The sequence below is a fragment of the Lethenteron reissneri genome, chromosome 32, assembly GCF_015708825.2.
Source record: "Lethenteron reissneri isolate LAM-NWPU_2019-01 chromosome 32, ASM1570882v1, whole genome shotgun sequence".
Classification (NCBI taxonomy): Eukaryota; Metazoa; Chordata; class Hyperoartia; order Petromyzontiformes; family Petromyzontidae; genus Lethenteron; species Lethenteron reissneri.
Genome location: NC_083810.1, coordinates 9370039 through 9390494, shown reverse-complemented (window position 1 = coordinate 9390494; position 20456 = coordinate 9370039). Strand labels below are relative to the sequence as shown.

The window sequence follows — 20456 nt, the reverse complement described above, 5'->3', positions numbered from 1 at the left end:
GTGGGTTTAATATCCACTCTAATAGTCGCATCATCACCACCATCACCGCTGGTGATTGCGACCAACGTTTTCAGGCGATTTGCAGAATTGTGAAGTCTTCGTACTCAGATTGTAAATGTTGTGAGTTTAATCTCAAACACAACCGGTGTGCTGAAGTAGTCATTCATTTGCTCGTTTTATTTACGTGACAAACTTTACTAATTGGCTGTCGGGTGGTGGTGGGTTAACGACACATGTATATTTACGCGATCTAACCCCCAAAAAAACCTTTATTATGCCTACGCGTTAAACCAGTGTTCTGCACTTTCAGAGGGTGGCCACACGTCGGTGTGAGGGCCGCCACACATTTTAAACCATTGGGTTGGACAGCGCGATGATGGGGGGTGTTTTCATATTCGTGCATTGTCGGGGGCCGCACTAAAGTCCACCTGGGGCCGCCGGCGGCCCGCGGTCCTTGCAATGAAGAACAACACTGGGTGAAGTATAGACGGGGGAGTGGGTGGAGGGGGGGTGAGGCGTTAGGTACCCAGCCGCTGACGCAGGTGGCGCACGCGGACGCGCCGCTACCCCCGCTGTATGAGCGGCGGCGAGCGCGCGTGGAGGCGGCGCCCTCGCACAGCAGCACGGCACCGTAGAGGCAGAAGGCCCCGGCCAGGCCGTAGAGCACGTAACGCAGCACGTCCATCCTGCGGGACACACGCACAGCCCGCTTCACGACGTGGGACACGCGGGACACTCGCACGGCCCGCTTCACGACGGGGGACACGCGGGACACACGCACAGCCCGCTTCACGACGGGAGACACGCGGGACACTCGCACGGCCCGCTTCACGACGGGGGACACGCGGGACACACGCACGGCCTGCTTCACGACGTGGGACGCGCGACGCGCGGGCGTCACGGCAGATATGCGGCGGCGGTGGCGTCGGGGCCGGTGATGGTTGGTGATGGCTACGTTGCTCGGGGGAGCGGTAGCGTAGCGGTTAGTGCGCTGCGCTACCCGAGTTCGGTTCTCGCTCACTGCCGCCGACACCAGTGGCGATTATCTGAACTGGTCCTGGGCCACCCCTAGGTTCGCTCTGCCTCAAATGAGTACCTGGTGCGATGCGTAAATATTGCCGCTGGGGAGACAAAGGCGGTCGGGCGTGCTGCTATCCACCCACCCCAGTGCCACAAGTGGACTAATCGCTGTCCGTTTATTCCATCTGAGCGGGGAGATAGAACGTTGCCCCCTTGCACATATGGGTTTTCTTCCAGGTGCTCCGGTGCCCTCCGAATAGTAAAATAAACACTCACCACTAATTGGCTGAAAACATCTTACAAGAAAAAAAATCCTATGAGTCGGTGTGGCTTTCCCTGGAAAAATAAGTAAATTATGATGATGACATCACGATACCAGATTTATAAGGCGGGCAGGCATCGCGACCCTGTGGTAGCGCGTTCGCAGCTTGTTGCAGAGGTTAACGGTTGGAATTGATTCTTCATGCGGTGCGTATTAGCCACGATAATACTACGTGGCATTCAAACACCGTGAACTTTCAAGATCCCGTGACGAGTGTGCCAACGTCATCGTGCAAATTTGCCATATTTTTAAATTAACACCGCAAATGACTCAATTGAGATTATACATGGCAGCAATCATCGCCCCCTGCTCACGAACTAATACCCCGGGTCACTCTTGCAAATGAGACTCATTCTGGTCTCTTGAGTTCGCACCTGGTTAAATAAACTTCACTTGAAACAACATTACAAGAGACAGCACACCAAATTACATCGTACACTTTTCCGCAGCACTATATGCGATGTCATCATTACGTACTATCATCATCTTCCAGGATAGTCACTTTTCACCATGATCATGTATCATCATCACCAACAGCACTACGACCCTTTCCATGATGCGCCACCACCACGATCACCACAACTCCTTCCCCCCCCCCCTACACAACGAGGGGTGTCGCGATGGTGAGATGTTAACTACCTTGCCTGGTATACAGGAGGTTGGAGGTTCGACCTTGATGCCTGCTGAATATTTGGAGTTTGCATATTTCGTCCCCGTGGTCGAGTGGATTTTTCCCCACCGGTTTTTTTCTGGTTCTCCGTTTTTTCCCCTCCACATCCAAAAGCATGCGTCTAGAGTATTTGGTCGCGATAAAATTCCACCTGATAAGCCACTTCGTTAGCTATCATTTGTGGCCAGGTGACTTCCGAAAAATAACTTACATAGCTCAGTGGGCCTTCATCATCATCATCAGTGGGCCTTACGCCTTATCTAGTAAAATAGAAAATAGTTTCTAGTTCATAGTTTACAACCGCTGCTCTCACAGTTTTCCGATCCCTCTCCGCTCCCCATCCTCCCCTCCGTCGTCCGTGGGGTAGGCGAAGCGGTGGCGGAGCAGTTCCTCGGTGGCGCCGAGGGCCTGGTGGCCCGCCCCGCAGAACAGCCCCACGCCGGCCAGGCACACGACGGTGGCGAGCAGCGAGCCGCACGGCGTGGCACCCACGCAGCGCGAGCAGCGGCGGCGGCACCCTGCGGCACACACAAAAGGGCAAAAGGTGCCCCCCCCCCCCCTGCATCGTGAGGGCACAGCTGAGGACGCAAACGGGTTTTGATTCCTTACCCGTACCCGGCTGCACCAGGGTCGCAAACGGGTACCTTTTTTGTGGATTTGTTTTTTTTCTGAATGGGGAGGGAAAAACTAGAGGAGCAAAATGCACATGACCACGGGGGGAAAATGCAAACTACAAATATACAGTAGCAGACATCGTCAGGGTGGGGATCGAACCCACGACCTCATGTATGCTAGGCGTGGAAGTTAATATCTCCTAGTCACCGCTGTGCCCCAGAGGTCGAAATCGGGTACCCGTACCCTACCCGATACCCGGCTACCCGTACCCGGCCGTCGCGCGCTTTCAGATGCGCTTCTGCGGCCGTCTGGAACGCTCTTCCTTCTGAAATTTGGAAGCCACTGGGAGCTGTGCACTTTTCACTCATCTAAATTTAAAACTAATTAATTAGAACTGCTTTTTGTGTTTAGTTGTATGTCCACACCCCCCTCCCCCCGCATCTCCGATTAACACGGTTGGCTATGTACAGTGCAAAAAAGATTGACATACATACTCGCATAGTAGCCTCGACAGACTTTTGGGGCAAGTGCCATGCACGAGTAGCACCTGTGAAGGCTGGCTGCACGGCACACGAGAGCGGTGGTGGGGCCAGCACCATGCCCGACCGAACCTTGTCTTGCGAGTGGTGATGTTTACACATCGCATCAAGTACTCATTTGAGGCTGACTCGACCTAAGGGAGGCCCACGACTGTGAGATGTGACAATCCAACGTGAATGTGACCGGTCATTCCGTGTGGTTGGCTACATTTTTTAAGGGTCACCAATAGAGAGACCTCCACCAAGTCACCCCTCGACTCAACTCCCTGGTCCCAGCAGCCTCCTCGATTCCTCATGCCAGCAGCGTAGAAGATCTGCATTTGGTTCTCCGGTCATGACCACACCGGGCGCTCTCACGGCCTCGCCACTGTCGAACCACCCTCCACGTGGACCATCTTTCAGTTCCGCACGGATGGATTTAGCTAGCTCTGGGAGGGAATTCTGCGCGCAAGCTTTTCTCAACAATCCCATCGTGCATGTGCGGAGCCTGGGCCTGCATTGTCGTTGCTGAAACGCCACTCGCTCCCTTTCTTCAGAGCCCACGGCGATACTAACGAACCTTCAATCTGTCCCCCAACAACAAGGCACAATAGGAAGTTCGAGTGACGGTTTGTTGATTTTTGTTCCTGTCTCAAGAAACTGCCATCATTACCTTTCTGGCAGAAGGTGGTGGTGTGGGGGGCAGGGGGACCTGGAGAATCCAGATTATTGAATCTTATCTTTGGCAACAACTGTCTGACACTGCACAGTTAGAGATGCAAGTTTCATCGGAGGCCATAATTGGGAGACAAAAAATGCACGAGGCACGAAAACAATGTTAATCTGTTTGCTTCCTCCATTAACACTTTCAGAAACCCAACCGGGCGCGCGTAATTTCCAAAATTTCAACTTGTCACGGGTTATTAATTGAACTGTTTCCCACACGTGTCGCTGCGACTCCTGATATGTGCATGATTCCCGCTCGCCTGTCATCTAAAATTAACCCCACTGGCTTGCATGAGCGAGCCACGGCTGGTGCCTAAGCATCAATTGGCCAGCCACCAATTATGTCGTAAACGAACACGCTCGCATCCAGTGCCGGATTATCCTCGTAGCAAAAGTAGCTACATATGCTACGGGCCCCGCACTTTCAAGGGCCCCGCGCTAAATGCTTTCAAGTTATAAATTCTGGTTCAGTGATTCTGCACTTGCTCTATTACTATAGTACTATACCGCCTTCAACTTTTACGAACGACTGGGTGTTTAAGGTTAGCGATTTGTCGTATTATCTGGCTGTGTAGCAAATGAAAAAATACAATTACTTTACTATGCAAGTAAAAAAAAATGTGTTTTAATATTTGTCTTTTAAATTTAGAGCCCCTTTATAACGTATCCTACAGGCCCCGCACTAGCTTCATCCGGCACTGCTCGCATCCACCGTCGACTTGTGTCGGCCCCCCCCCTGCCGCGATTCGTGTGGTCAGTTGCCCCGTCAGCCACACTGCAGCTTCTCGTTCGTCCACGGAGTTCGCTTCTCTCGTGACACCCTCCGAGAGCCGGGGGAACGATTAATGACGGCTCGCTGATTCTCTCATCCGTGCAAAGGGCACCGCCAACTCTCTGATTCACTGTGTAAGAAAAACATGTTTTTTCTCCCTGGGTAGTAAGTGTCATTTTCTAATTGCTTATGCCTCAAAAGTACAGAAAATGGCTATTATTATTCCCCACAAACTTTGCTTTTGTGACCAGGACACAAAAGCAGGTTAATCATTAATCCACTCCATTAATAACACTGTGTAACACATTTATTTATTTTTTGTTCCTGGGTAGTAAGTGTCATTTCCTAACCAGGACAGTTATATTTTTAAATGTACCTATTTTCAATGAGAAAACGTGTGCATTTGTGTCATTCCTTCACGTAAAGTCCTGGTCACAAAATCAAAGTTTGTCGGGAATAATAGCCATTTTCTGTACTTTTGAGGCATAAGCAATTAGAAAATGACACTTACTACACAGGAACAAAAATCGTGTTACTTAGTGTAACGATTCACCTGGCGCCCACCATTGCAGCACGCATGTCGCATTGCTCCCATCCACTGCGTTAATGCTCAATGAAATCCCCACTCGCATCGGTTTTTACAAGCAACGCTCCAGATGACAAAGCATTTGGTGATAGCTATTGATGTGCGATGAAGAGGGGCCATTGCCCGAAACGTCGGCGATTATGTTTCCTTTCAAGGCCACAATAGTGTTATTGATGAACGGGTTGAGTTTTGTTTGTTGTTAGTTGTGCCCCAGAATAATGTTGTTGTCCGAGTAATGTAATCATTTAGATGTGACACTGTGAGTGAAATGTGAGGTAAAATCCATCACCCTGAAGTTCAATTAATTGTCCAGCCTCTAAGCCTGTGGGGTCTGCAACACATTCCTGCGGAGGGAGCTGGTAGGAACGTTGGGTTGCTCGATCAATGGCCAGGGTCAACAGCGGCGTGGTGTATTCCGCAAATATGGCCGACTGTGAGGGCGGTTACAAGTCGGCGTGAGTAGATTAAACGTTGAGTTTTATAAGGGCACCACGGGGTGAGCAGCCCCTCCCCACCCAGCCCCACCCCTCCCACCCCCCACCCTCCCCACCCAGCCCCTCCCCACCCTCCCCACACAGCCCCTCCCCACCCTCCCCACCCAGCCCCTTCCAACCCTCCCCACCCAGCCCCTCCCCTCTCCACCCAGCCCCACCCCTCCCATTTTTGGATTCACGGCGGACGGACGGACACAATAATCCCCTGTGGGCTGGTGGAACCAGGTGGTTCCTACCAGTATCAACTGAAGCTTTGGATTGTAACTGCACCGTTACTTTGAACCAGTGTTCAAACACTCGGTGCTACTGTGCAAAAAAGACATGGGCTTACAAACCCCAGAAGGTTTATCAGTGAGAATCTTTCAAAAAACGTTACTCTGCTTAAAAAAGAAAAAGTGCTCTTTAATATTCCGAAAAAAACCCCCAAAGATTATAGATTGTGGTTTAGCGGAATTACTGCACTTTATATTCAATATTGAATGCCCCCTCATTGGCTCCGGGGATCACGTAGCCCCCTCCTTCACATTACACACAACACATCACCTCAACACATTAGGTGCTTGCTAACAACACTTGCCCCTACAGCCTGTTACAGGCTACACGGGGGATCTTGTTTTTGTTGTGTATATGTAGGTGCTTGCTAACAGCACTTGCTACTACAGCCTGTTACAGGCTACACGGGGGATCTTTGTCTTTGTTGTGTGTCTGTAGGTGCTTGCTAACAGCACTTGCCCCTACAGCCTGTTACAGGCTACACGGGGGGGGGGGGGTCTTCGTCTTTGTACGAGCAACGACGACACGACAGAGACGTGTCTATGTGTGTGTCTGTCTGTGTGTCTGTTTATGTGTGTGTCTGTCTATGTGTGTGTCTGTCTGTGTGTGTGTCTGTCTATGTGTGTGTCTGTCTGTGTGTGTCTGTCGGTGTGTGTCTGTGTGTCTGTCTGTCTGTGTGTGTCTATCTATGTGTGTGTCTGTCTATGTGTGTGTCTGTCTGTGTGTGTGTCTGTGTGTGTGTGTGTCTGTCTGTGTGTGTCTGTCTGTGTGTGTGTCTGTCTGTGTGTGTGTCTGTCTATGTGTGTGTCTGTCTGTGTGTGTGTCTGTGTGTGTGTCTGTCTGTGTGTGTCTGTCTGTTAGGTGCTCGCTAACAGCACTTGCCCCTACAGTCTGTTCAGGCTATACGGGGGATCTTTGTCTTTGTCTGTCTGTGTGTGTGGGCTTGCTCCTCATACCCAACGCCTCCTCCTCTTCGCTCGCGATGCTCGCTGCCATGTCCACTCGCCTCCTCTTCCGCTGACTTTCTCGCGATTACCCCGTCGATTGGTGCCGATGCTGCTGCTGTTGCTGATGATGGGTTGATGGCCGATGTTGATGATCAAGACGACGATGACGACGATGATGATAATGTCCTGATTTATTTAGTTGTGGTCAGCCTCCCTTCTATCTCAGATCGTTATAACGACCGTCGTTTTCCCGTTGTTCCTATAATGTACAGGACTAAAGTTGTACGCGTTACGAACCCCTCTATCGTAAGAGATGTTAATTAATCGCCGCTCGGGTTAGCGTCTGCATGCACCGGCTTTCCATCACGACGTCTCATACAGAATAATAACAATCCACGGCGCTTACTCAATCCACTGCGAGATGAAGGGCTTCCCCCACCGTTGTGTGTGTCACGGGGGGGGGGCTTGGGGGGTTGGAGGGTTAATTGTCCATACTTCACCACGCTGGTCGCTGCGGTGTTGGCAGAGAAGAGAAGGGGATGCGACGATACGGGACCGGCTCAGATATAACTCGCCGCTGACGTTAGCCGCGTTTCGAACGCCGGTGGATCGAACTCAGGTTGGAGTGGTTTTCGCAGCGCGGCTGCGCTAACCGCTGCACCACCGCTCCGCCGCTGATCCAACAACAACAAAGTCGTCGTGGACGATGTTAGGAACATCCAAGGACGTCGACGATTGTGTCCGTGATTGTCGCGGCTTGGACGAGACCCGAGTTACTCTCGCCCATGATTTGTAGCAACCTCCGAGACTGACGTCCCCCGCATAACGTCAACTCGACGACTGCGAACCCCGACTTTAGACTCGCAAAGCGACGACGAGATTATCAACGATGAGATTTTGATGATGATGATGAAGAGCGAGTCGATTCGTGTCCACGTCAACAGCTGGGACGAGCGGAGAAAATGCGTTGTCTCCCGAGTTTGTCTGTCTCCCAGTGTCTGTCTGTCGCTTCCTGCCTCTCTCTCTTCCTGTCTTTCAGTCTCCCTGTCTCAAGCTCACCGTGTCTCTCTGTGTCTTTCTGTCTGTCTCCCTGTCTCAAACTCACCGTGTCTCTCTCTCTCTGTCTTTCTGTCTTACTGTCGCTGTTTCTGATCGCGTTGCTTTCAGCTGAGCGATGCTGATGCTGCCTTTAATCTGCTCCTGACGACGATGATACAATGATTTCTATACTGATGATGATGAGTATTGCTTTTGTTTAAAGGTTGCTCTGTCTCCCCGCCCTGCGTGTCACAGTTGCTTCGGAGGAATTAATTAATGAAGGCTGGAATTGAGGGTCTCTTCACAGAAGAGCCCTCCTTATTGATCACGGAAAAGCCTCGTGCATCGGGGGACGGAGGCTTAGTGGGGTTTCATTTTTTTGGGACGGGGGGTTGGGTTTGTCAGGCCAGGGGTTAGTGACAGTTATTTCATTTTCGCCAATGTTATCGTCATCAAAACACTGTCACTACCACCATCATCAAACCACTACATCGTGATCAACACCACCACTACCATCATCATCAACAACACCATCGTTATCAAACCACCACCACTATCATCATCATCAACACCATCGTTATCAAACCACCACCACTATCATCATCAACAACACCATCGTTATCAACACCACCACCACCACCACTATCATCATCAACAACACCATCGTTATCAAACCACCACCACTATCATCATCATCAGCAACACCATCGTTATCAACACCACCACCACCACCACTATCATCATCAACAACAACATCGTTATCAAACCACCACCACTACCATCATCATCAACAACACCATCGTTATCAACACTACCACCACTAACTATATTGTCATCATCATCAAACCACTACATCGCAATCAACACCACCACCACTACCATCAACACCACCTTCATCAACACAACCACCACCAACCACCACCACCACTAACTATGTTGTCGTCATCATCATCAAATCCACTCCCATCAATCGTCAACATCGACTAAGCCACTATCATCAAACACCACACACACGACCCTCATGACATCATCGTCGTTGTCATTGCATCATCATTACTTCCGGGGTCGGTAAACTTGCAACTGGTTAGAGGGAAGTCAACATCGATTTGCCGTTGTTGACTTCGTTGTACATCTCTGCGCTCATGATTACATTGGGGCTCTGACTTAGAAGCCACTCAAAGACAAAACTTCTCACACGCACGCAGATACACAACAACAACAGCAGCAGCCGCTCTTTGCCGACTCAGTGACGGTGACGTTACCACAGCGCTTGAGCGCTTGTGCCAGGCGAGGTGCACTTTAAGGCCATCACGTGAAGTGAGGAAGGCTTGGCTGGCAGGATAGGTCACGGGGCTGACCCGAGTGCCACATCCACTTACACGCGACAGCGATGACACCGGTGTCACACACCAAAAAACTCCTAGGTTCGATTCCTGACTCGGCCTTCTTTCTGTGTGGAGTTTATATATTCTAGATTTGAAGCTTTCGTGACTGCAAGGATTCATACTCTTAGTTCTTTTGGTAAAGTCACGTAGGTAAAAAATGAAATTAATAAAAATAAAAAGAAATATCAATAATAAAAATATTTATTTTTTTATTTTATTTTTATATGTTCTCCCCGTGTTCTGCATCGGTTTCCTCTGGCTTCTCTCATTTCCTCCCATCGCTATAATTATTCTTTAAATCACCACAATGTAACTGGCATTGACCAGAAACATCACGACGTTCAAATATCACCTGAAAATGTACTCAATTGAAATTCCACATAGCAGCAACATCGCCACCCCCTGCCCCTACTCTGAAAACTTGGCAAGACCCTTCTGAGAGGGAGCCTTGAGTCTCGGTGATTGGTTGATGGGTAAACTAGCGTAACAATCATCATAATAGTACACACGCATGTACTAAAGACCCCCAGTGTACGCAGTGTGTTGGGGAAAGTGCTGCTAGTGAGAGATCATGTGGCAACGTCCCACACCTGACCGCCTTTGTCTCCCCAAATGCTGGCGTTTTAACACACATTAAAGGCTGAAATCAACTTACGGGAGACCCATCATCGGCTCAGATGTCACTCGCCACTGCCGTTAGCAGCGAGTGGGGATCGAACTCGGGATTCTGTGGTCGTATCCCAGTGCGCGCTAACCACTGTGCCACCCCTCTTTACACATGCACACGCTATATTCGCACAAAACACACACACACACACAAACACCCCACAGCACCTGTGCCAGGCTAGGTGCACAATTGAGGAGGCCCACACACAGGTACATACGCAAACACATCACCCCCCACTGCGCGCGCGCGTGCGTGCGTGCGTGAGTACAGGCGTCGCTTTAGCCACCCTCCACCCGCGCAGCGATGTGATTTCCGGAGTTGGCGCGCGTCCCGGGTGTGAAGGCTGGCCGCTTGCACGCGCCTCTTTAGGGCAAAAAAAAAGTGCAACATAGCAGCGCGGAGGAACACAAGAGCGGAGGAACACAGGGAGCTCTGTGATGCCGCTCGCTCTCTCGCTCTCTCGCTCCAGAAACCCGTGAGTCCATGACAGCAAGAGCTATCCCTGGCTCTCTCCCTCGCCCTGTCTCTCTCTCTCTCCTTCACTGCCTCGCTCTGTCTCTCTGTCTCGCTGTGTCTCACCGATTCTCTCAATCTCCATGTTGCCCCCTCTGCGTCTCTCCACGACTGTGTATTTGTGCCTCTGTACCCGGCTCCCTATCTCTCTTCGTGGCTGTCTGTTTCTCCCTCCATCTGTATGTGCACGAGCGTCCATCTGTATCTGTGCCCTTGCGCGTGTCTCTCACTGTGTCTCTGTTCCTCGTGTGTCTACCCTCTGTCCACTTTGTTGTATGTCCTCAATACGCCTATCTCCCTATCTTCTCTCCCCTATCATTGATTTGCCTCTCTTTATTGTCTCTCTGTATCGTTGTACCTCTCCGTGTCTTCGGCGTGTGTCTGTATGACTCTGTGTCCCTGTCTCTAACTCCCCCGTGTCTATCTCTGCACCCCACCCCTCCGCTCTCTCTCTGCTTTTCTCTCTCCCCCCTTTGCACTCTCACCCACAGTGGCGTAGCGTAGCGCGGTTGGCATGGGCCCTGGCGAACGGAATGAAATGCCACCCCGTCACGCCGTACAACCCCCCTCCCCTCGTCGTATCCCTCCGGCCCACGGTCCCTGTGCAGTTGCACCGCCTGCACACCCGATAGCTACCCATCTCCTAACCTGCCTACCCACAATGTCACCCTCTGCATGTTGCCACTCTTACATCACCACCTCCTCTCTGGCTTTCCTCTCTTCATCTCCATCATCATGAGCAATGGTCAGGGATCAGGGATCAGCAAATTTCTGCTCCGGAGCTATTAAAGTACTGCTTCGTGACGTTATTTATTAATGACCGCCGTCTCGTATTCACGTGGCAATATATTGAGTTTTTTTATATAGAATTCGAAAAAGTGGCTGCTGCTATTTTGGTTCCAGACCCCCTTGCCATGGTCTATCTACTGCTGGATGAAAGCCTAACTCGAGTCGGCACCATCTCTCTGCGATGTCACAATCCGTCTGCCTCGCTTCAAATGCCCATGAGCGGGACCCAATCGTACAGTCACGAAAGCTTCAAATCTGGGACCCAATCGCTTCATCTCACACACGCGGTCATCAGATAGAGACGCTAACCATTGACTTCCTGGACCGATGGAATTTCCTAAAATTGTTCTGGAAGGGGGATAAGAATCACATTTGGAACAATTGCAGTCGAGTTTCCATTATTATATTTAGAAAAGTGCGAACACTTACGTTTCCAGTTCAATTATTGAGTTCGTTATTTTGAAGCTAGTCCCATTACAAGTTGATATCAGGAGGTTTTCAAGAACGCCGATTGTAAATCTTACAAAGACATCGTCGTGGCGATTGTGCCATGCTAGGTCCGTTTGGAGGTCACGCGCAGTGTCAAAGGCTCGCTGGCAGGAAGGGGTCACGGCGTGACCCTTAACAGACTGTTAGGGGCAATCAGTGGCATGGCCGATTTACCACAACCGGTCGCATTTGCCTCCCCAGTGCGGAAGTTCACACACAGCACACACACTCGTTTAATGCTGAGTCGACTTAGGGGAGTCCCAGCACATGATCAGATATCACTCGCCATTGTTTTCTATTTGTCAGCAATTGAACCCAGATGGCCGTGATTATAGCAGAGTTGCGCGAACCGCTGCACCACCGCTCCCCACCTACGTACTGTACTTACATAGATATCCTTAACAGACTTTTAGTGGCAAGTGCTGTTCGCTAGCACCTATTAAGGCCGATACGGCCCACCAGGGGGTGGGTGGCCAGCACCGTGCCAGGCCGCCTTTGTTTCCCTTGTGGCGATGTTCACACATCGCACCAGGTACTCGTCTGAGGCTGAGTGGACCTAGGGGAAACCCAGGACCGGTTCGGATAATCCTGTTCCTTGTTTGAGCCTGGCTAGTAGAGTACGTTGAATGGCGAGTGGCGAGATGTTAACTACCTCGCCTGGTCTCCAGGAAGGTTATGGGTTCAACCCTGACCCTGACGCCTGCTGTATATTTGGAGGATTATCCGAACCGGTCCTGTCGGTGGCCGTGAGCGGGATTCGGAACTGTGAACACTGGGTTTCGTAACGCGCCAATCTCACACGAAGACAAAGACCCACGTACACAAATGCCTAATTAGGTCCGAGGAGCAAACGCTGTTAGCGAGCGCCTATTGAGACCAGGCACGGTACACGAGGGGGCGGTGTATAGCCCGCGCCACGACCCGCACACACTCATTACTATTCTCTCTGCTGCTCTCCCACGCTCCTCTCTCACACTCTCACCCCCTCTCCTTTGCCCCGTTTGTATCTCTTCCAAACATTTTTTCTCACTCTCCTTTTCACTCCTCACTCTCTCACTCACTCTCTCTCTGTCTGTCTCACACTCTCTCTGTCTGTCTGTCGTCTAACTAACTCTCTCTGTCGCTCTGTGTGACCCCTCCCCACCCGATCCTTCTCCCTCCCCCCACCCCTCTCTATAGCAATCTCTCCATCAGTCGTTACATTTCACATCCTTTTAGAGTCAACAACATGGACAAATCATGCCAGAATCTGTCTCAAAACTCACGACTCCCCCCCACCCCTTCGTTATCTCTGCTCTACGAAGGACCATCGCCCGAAACGTCATCTCACGTGTACCTTTTGTCAAATCCACTGCTGGATGAAGGACTCCCAACGCACTGGCTGGTGGTCATACAGATGATTTGACCATACTTCACCACGCTGGCCAGTGCGAGTTGGTGAACACGGGAAGCATAGATACCGACAGCGTGGAAGTGCAGTACAACAATTCAAGTTGATGCACCGCCCTCTGCTGCCCATCACGTAGCCCCTGAAACCCCATGACATCATCCTGATTGTGCACGTGCTATGAAGAAGGGACCATTGCACGAAACGTCACCGACTTGATGTTTGCTCGCAATACCACAGTGTTATTGACGAATATGTTGAGTTTTCTCTGCTGTTGTTGTTTGTGCGTAGTGGCCGCCCATCCGAAATGCTGTCCAGGTTAAAAAAAAATCCTTACTTAGCTTCCGAGATTTGCCAGGATCGGGCACATTCCGGGTGACTCGCTTCATCGGCCAGAATCATTCTGGGAACTGCGTTCCGGACCGTTCCATACGAGATGAAGCACTGGGCGTTATTCCACAAAGACACAAGTACACAAAGGATCACCCTTATAGCCTGAACCAACTTTTGGGGCAAGTGCTGTTCGCGACCACTTATGAAGGCCGGCACGGCACACGAGGGAGTGGGTGGCCAGCACTACGCCCGGCCGCCTTTGTCTCCCCTGTGGCGATGTTTACACATCACACCAGGTGCTCATTCGAGGCTGAGCCGACCTAGCGGAGGCTCGGGACCTGGTTCAGATAATTGTCACTGGTGGTGACCGTGAGCGGAAATCGAACTCGGGATAGGCCGGGTTCATAGGGCAGCGCGCTAACCGCTACACTGGTCCTGGGCCTCCCCTAGGTCGACTCAGCCTTAAATGAGTACCTCGTGCGGTGTGTCAACATCGCCGCTCGGGAGACAAAGGCGACCGGGGCGTGATGTTGGCCACCCACCCACTCGTGTGCCGTGCCTGCCTTCATAGCTCCTACTCGCTAACAGAACTTGCCCCAGCAGTCTGTGAAGGCTACACGGGGGATCTTTGTGTGTGTGTGTGTTTGTGGCAACGTAACGGAGCCCAGGTGTTACCCGTTGGGCCCTCGCCTGGTATAAATAAAAGCCATCTGACCATCTATTTCTCTGTTGATCAGTCTATGAGTGTATCTAACCCTGTCTTTTTTAGATCTATCCGTCCATGTACACAATGTGTCTACCTGCCTGTCATGTATCTATCTCTCTATCATTAGCCTATCTTCCTATGCTGTGTATCTCTATCACTTTTGAATACATCTATCGATTCTGAATGTATCTCCTGTATCCGCTACCTCTTCTGCTGAATACATGGATATCCTGCCTCTTAGAGCTCCGCTGAATACAAATCTCCCTCGAAGTATCTCTCTCTCCTATCACTCATCTTTCTCATGGCGAATCAGTGTCCCGACGTCATCCTCCAGCCTCAATCTCTCCGCTCTCTGCTCCTCTCTGCCTCAACACCCCCCCTCTTTCCCTTTGTATCTCCTTAAACTATCTCCGTGTTTCTCGCCTTAGCTCTCTGACTGTGTCTCTGGCTGTCTCTTTCTCGCTGTCTCTCCGTGAGCCTGTCCATCTCCGATGTCTGTCTCCCTCGCTCGCAGTCTGCCCCTGCGTGCCTCTGTCAGTCTATCTCTCTCGAACTCTTTGCTTAGTGTCTGTTGCTCTCTCTCTCTGTATATATCTGTATGTCTGTGCCTCGTGTCTCTCTCTCTCTGACTGCCTCTCCGTCTCTTTCCCTCTATCCCTCTATGTGTCCCCCCTCGCTGCCTCTCCCCATACCTCTCTCTCTCTCCCTCTCCCCATGCATCTCTCTCTGTGTCTCTGTGCGTCTCTCCCCATGCCTCTCTCTGGCCTCTCTCTCCCCATGCCTCTCTCTCCCTGTCCCACTCCCTCTCCCCATGCCTCTCTCTTTGTGTGTCTCTCCCCATGCCTCTCTCTCCCTGTCCCACTCCCTCTCCCCATGCATCTCTCTGTGTCTCTCCCCATGCCTCTCTCTCCCTGTCCCACTCCCTCTCCCCATACATCTCTCTCTGTGTCTCTGTGCGTCTCTCCCCATGCCTCTCTCTCTGGTCCTCTCTCTCCCCATGCCTCTCTCTCCCTGTCCCACTCCCTCTCCCCATGCATCTCTCCCTGTGTGTCTCTCCCCATGCCTCTCTCTCCCTGTCCCACTCCCTCTCCCCATGCATCTCTCCCTGTGTGTCTCTCCCCATGCCTCTCTCTCCCTGTCCCACTCCCTCTCCCCATGCCTCTCTCTGTGTGTCTCTCCCCATGCCTCTCTCTCCCTGTCCCACTCCCTCTCCCCATGCATCTCTCTCTGTGTGTCTCTCCCCATGCCTCTCTCTCCCTGTCCCACTCCCTCTCCCCATGCATCTCTCCCTGTGTGTCTCTCCCCATGCCTCTCTCTGGCCCCTCTCTCTCTCTCTGCTCCCCACTGCGCCGTGCACGTGCCCCGCATGCGTGATCAGTCGCGCGCTCAGCGATGCCTCCCAACGCAACCGCGCTCCTCGAGTTCTTATAAAGGGTGAGGGTGGGGGGGGTGAATGTAAGGGGTGGGGGTGAGGGGTGAGGGTGGGGGGTGGTGAATGTAAGGGGTGGGGGTGAGGAAGGGGGGTGAGGGGTGAGGGGTGAGGGGTGGGGGTGAGGGGTGGGGGTGGGGGGGTGAGGGGTGAGGGGTGGGGGGTGAGGGGTGGGGGTGAGGGGTGGGGGGTGATGGGTACGGGGTGGGGGGTGAGGGTGGGGGGTTAGGGGTGAGGGGTGGGGGTGGGGGGTGAGGGGTGGCGGGTGGGGTGAGGGGTGGGGGGTGATAGGTGGGGGGTGATGGGTGGGGGTGGGGTGAGGGTCAGGGTGTCGGGGTGTGGGATGGATGTGAGAGGTGGGGGTGGGGGTGAGGGGTGGGGGTGAGGGGTGGGGGTGAGGGGTGGGGGTGGGGTGAGGGGTGGGGGTGAGCATGTAGGGGTGAGGGATGGAAGTGAGAGGTGGTGGGTGGGGGTGGAGGTGAGAGGTTAGGATGGTAATGGTGGGTGGTGGTGAGGGTTCGTGCAAGAATGGTGTTGTGGGTTCTTTTTTGCACGTGTGTGTACCCTGCCACACGAGTTTGATTCCCGTTTGCGGGAACTAGCCATGAACCTCCCTGAGGTCGACTCAGCCTCAAAAGAGTACCCGAGGCGATGTGTAAGCATCGTCACGAGGAAGTTAAAGGCGGTGGGGCGTGGTGCTGGCCACCCATCTCCTCGTGCTTCGTGCCGGCTTTCATCGGTGCTGCTCGCTAACAACACTTGCCCCAACAGTCTGTTAAGGCTACACGGGGGGTCTTTTTCTTTGTTGTGCCGGCGACCTGAGTTCGATCCCCGTTCACGGTCAACACCGGTGACGATTATCTGAACCGGTCCTGGGCCTCCCCTAGATTGACTCAAGCTCGAATGAGTACCTGGTGCGGTGTGTAAACATCGCCATTGGGGAGACAAAGGCGGCCGGGCGCGGTGCTGGCCACCCAACCCCCTCGCGTGCCGTGCCGGCCTTCATAGCTGTTCGCTAACAGCACTTGCCCCAACAGTCTGTTAAGGCTATACGGGGATCTTTGTCTTTGTGGGTACATGCCCCTCGTGCCAACCTTAATTGGAACTCGTTAACGGCACTTGCCCCAGCACTAAACGTGTGCGCGCGCGTGTGTGTGTGTTTGTGGGGAGCGGTGGCGTAATGGTTAGCGCACTACGCTCCACCGCAACCGCCAGTCATGAAAATCTGAGCCCCCCCCCCCCCCAAGGTGGACTCAGCCTTAACTGAATTGTACCTGGGGAGACAAAGGCGGTCAGGCGTGCTGATGGACCACACCTGGTGCGGTGTGTAATAATCGCCACGAGGGAGACAAAGGCGGCCGGGCGTGGTGCTGTCCACCCACCCCCTTCATTTGATGCCCCGGCCTTCACAGGTGCTCGCTCACAGCCCTTGCCCCAACGATCTATTGAGGCTACACAGGGTGGTGATCTTTATCTTTGTATCAGTGTGGGGTGCGTGGACGAAGTGTCTTACACGAGAGGGCTCAAATGTGGACGCACAACAGCTCCGTTGCTGTTTTGACCGTGATGACAGCATAGTCAATAAGCACACGGAGAACCCGCGAGCGAGAGTGAGAGCAGAGAGAGAGGGGGGCGGGGAATGCCTGACACAAGGGGACACACACACACAGAGACGCCGACACACAGCGCTTGCTTGCGCCCTAAACTAAACACCCCCTGCCAACGCATTAAACCCGCAACAGCGCCCCAATTGTTCTGCGTGTCTCGCGCCTACGAGCAAACCATCCGGAACCCGCCTGACCCCCCCGTCAAAAGCTCAGCATGTTTTGAGCCTGGCTAGTACAGTACTTTCAATGGCTGTTGGTGAGATGTTAACTACCTCGCCTGGTGTACAGGAGGTTGTGGGTTCGACCACGACCCTGACGCCTGCTGCTGTATTTAGAGTTTGCGTGTCTCTTTCTCTCTCCCCGTGGTGGTGGCGTGGATTTTTCTCCGGCTCCTCTGGTTTGCACCCTCCACATTTAGACTCAACATGCGTTTCAGAGTATTTGGCTGCTATAAATTTCCATCTGATAAGTCACTTCGTTGAACTATCATTTGTGGCCAGGTCGCTTCTGAAAAGCGACGTAGCTCAGTGGGCCTTGCCTGGCAAAATAAAAATAGTTTTCTAGTTTTAGTCTTTTGTCGGTTTGGGTTTGCGAGGTGGCCAGTAGATGGCAAGTGCAGAAATTGATTCTTGAATCAATCTGTGCGCAACTTTGACTCTTGCCACCCCCCCCACCCCCCCCATATGTATGGATGTGTGCGAGTTGGGATTTCTCCGGGATCTCCGGCGTTTTCCCGCAGGACGACACATTTTTATTCGAGATAGAATTGGCCCAAACATCTCACTATCTTAATGGAGCAGGAGCCCCGTGAAAAGAGGGCATTGAGACTCGGCGAGGCTCTGCCGCAAAGGCAATTGACACTGGGAGGCCAAATAAGTGTCTGTTCTGAACAGATCAAGGGGGCATGTAACGATGGAGGCTTTAATTCTAGATTTGAAGCTTTCGTGACTGTAAGGATTCATATTCTTAGGTTTTTTCGGTAAAGTCACGTAGGTTAAACATTAAAATTAATAAAAGTAAAATAAAATAAAAATCACGACGTTTCGGAGGCAACACAAGTGGAGGCTTTACCCACGCCACGTCGGTCATGGGGGTTGTTTGACCATACTTCCCCACGATTAGTGCGGGTTGATGAAGTGGTGGGTGAGCGTGCGTGTGGGTGGGTGTGCTACGGGGGTGGGAGGCGGTGGTGCTGACGGGATGGGGTTCAGTCACCGCTCGCCACTAACGTTAGCCGTGACCGGCGAGAAATTGGAAGGGAGGAGCGTACGTACGAAAATAGTCCATGCGCAGGTCTCCCGTACTGGTGGGGGGGGGGGTCTACGGCTCATGAGCCATAAATACCCGCTCTGCCATCCTCCCCCCGTACGTGCGTCAAGAGTCCCCCATCCGTCGCCGATGTATATGCCTCTTCTGCTATGCCTGGCTGCTGCTGTTGCTGTCGTTGTTGTTGATGTGGTTGTTGTTGATGTTGTGGTAAATATGTTCACATAAACACGCGCGCGTATTAATGCATTTTTTGTTTTTTTACATTCTCACCGACTCCCAGATCTATTTTAATCAGGAGGGTCCTGCTACATGGGAGATGTTTGGCCAATTTCATTTCAATTCGAGGTGCCACATGATCTCACTCGTGATGTTGTTGTCGTCGTCGTCATCGTTGTTGTTCTATGCTCACACTTTTATCTTGCCACATCGGAATGTTCGGCCAATTCCGTTCAATGATCGTTTCGTCTTCAACCAGCGAACCCGCAGGAACCCCCACGCTCAAAAACTCCGCACAGACCGATTCAATAATTCCATTGCACAGTTACTGCCATCACCGTAGCCACCTCGCAGCCCCGAGCAGTGGCCGGGCAGTCTCCCATCGAAGACGGCTGCTATTGTGTAACAACAACAATGGTGACGTCACCTCTCTGAGCAACGAAAGCCTCGCTCGAGTCTCGCGATGCCGTTCGCAGGAGGCTCCTGCGGAAAGTTCATTGGCTAATTCCCTTCGAGTCGGGTGCTGACGCTGCTGATGCTGTTGTTGTCGCAGCATCCCGCGCCTGCTTTGCCCTCCTAATCTCTGCCGATCCCTCGACATACGCACTCCTAGCCCACCACAGCTACCCCCATGCCCCATCCACCCACCTCCCCCACCCACAAATCAATTGCGTTAATTGCTTTAATGTAAACACGTGCATCAAGGCCGCCACCCCCCACCACCGCCTGAGCCGTGCCGTGTGTCAAGTTCACGGCCTATAATTACCACCACGTCCGTCAATGAACACGGCACCTCTTGTATTGTGTATACACATACAGTATATACATGTACTACAACAACAACAGCAGCAGCAGTGTCATCCGAAAATCATTTATTGTCTTCACACCAGCAACGCTTTTCTTTAGAACTGCTTTTTGCGTTTAGTTGCGTTGTCCTTCCCCCGCACCTCCGATTAAAACGGTCGGCTACGTACGGCGCGAAAGAAGTTCAGCGTGCGTACACACATTGCAAAGATGGCAAGAGCAAACCGATCATGCGTGCGCAACGCACTGCGCTCTGCCACTCACCCATGACGCTGTAAGTCCACTCGGAAGATGCGAAGTTGCTGCTGCTGCTGCGGTTGTAGGTGGCGGTGGTGGTGGTGGTTGTTGTGGGGCAGTGCGTGAAGAAAAGAGACACGCAGAGACAGAGAGAGAGGGAGAGAGAGAGAGAGAGGGCTGTGTGTGTGTGAGAGAGAGAAAGAGAGAGAGAGAGCGCGGCGCTCCGAGCAGCTTTGTGCACGGAATAGCCAAGCGCGTGGTCGCGTCCTGGCGCTTCCGAGCAAGCGAACGTGACTTGGTTTGGAAAAAATGTTTGGTTCTGAGGAGGGAGGGGAATGGGAGAGAGAGAGAGGGAGCGTTATAAGGAGGGTGGGTGGGAGGGAGGGAGACGGAGAGAGACGCACGGGGGGGGGGGGGGTTGTATGGGGAGAGATGGAGGGAGGGTGGGAATGGGTGAGAGGGAGGATTAAAGTGATGATTGTTGGAAAGATGGACGGTGGGTGAGAGGAATGGGAGAGATATGGGAGAGTTAGAGAAGGAGAGGGATAAGGAGACAGAGAGAAACACACGGTGGGGGGGGGGGAGGTTGTGGGTGAGAGATTGGAGGATTTAAGGGATGGATGGAGGGAGGATGGCAACAGATT

General features: G+C 52.4%; 1 protein-coding gene across 2 annotated transcripts in view; it reads right to left on the bottom strand.

The window, feature by feature from the left end:
• The window catches only part of LOC133349989 (neuronal membrane glycoprotein M6-b-like), a 28802-nt gene extending 8647 nt beyond the window's left edge, over positions 1–20155 (bottom strand). The window contains exons 1-3 of one of the 2 annotated variants that reach the window (XM_061563915.1): positions 19840–20155; positions 2326–2530; positions 527–686 (exon numbers count right to left, since the gene is read on the bottom strand). In XM_061563915.1, coding sequence (XP_061419899.1) covers positions 527–686; positions 2326–2530; positions 19840–19843 — 369 coding nt within the window. In that variant the 5' untranslated portion in view covers positions 19844–20155. Of the gene's footprint in view, positions 1–526; positions 687–2325; positions 2531–6952; positions 8246–19839 lie in introns of those variants that run through there. The other variant, XM_061563914.1, reaches the window with a different exon arrangement.
• Positions 20156–20456: the final 301 nt, after the last annotated feature.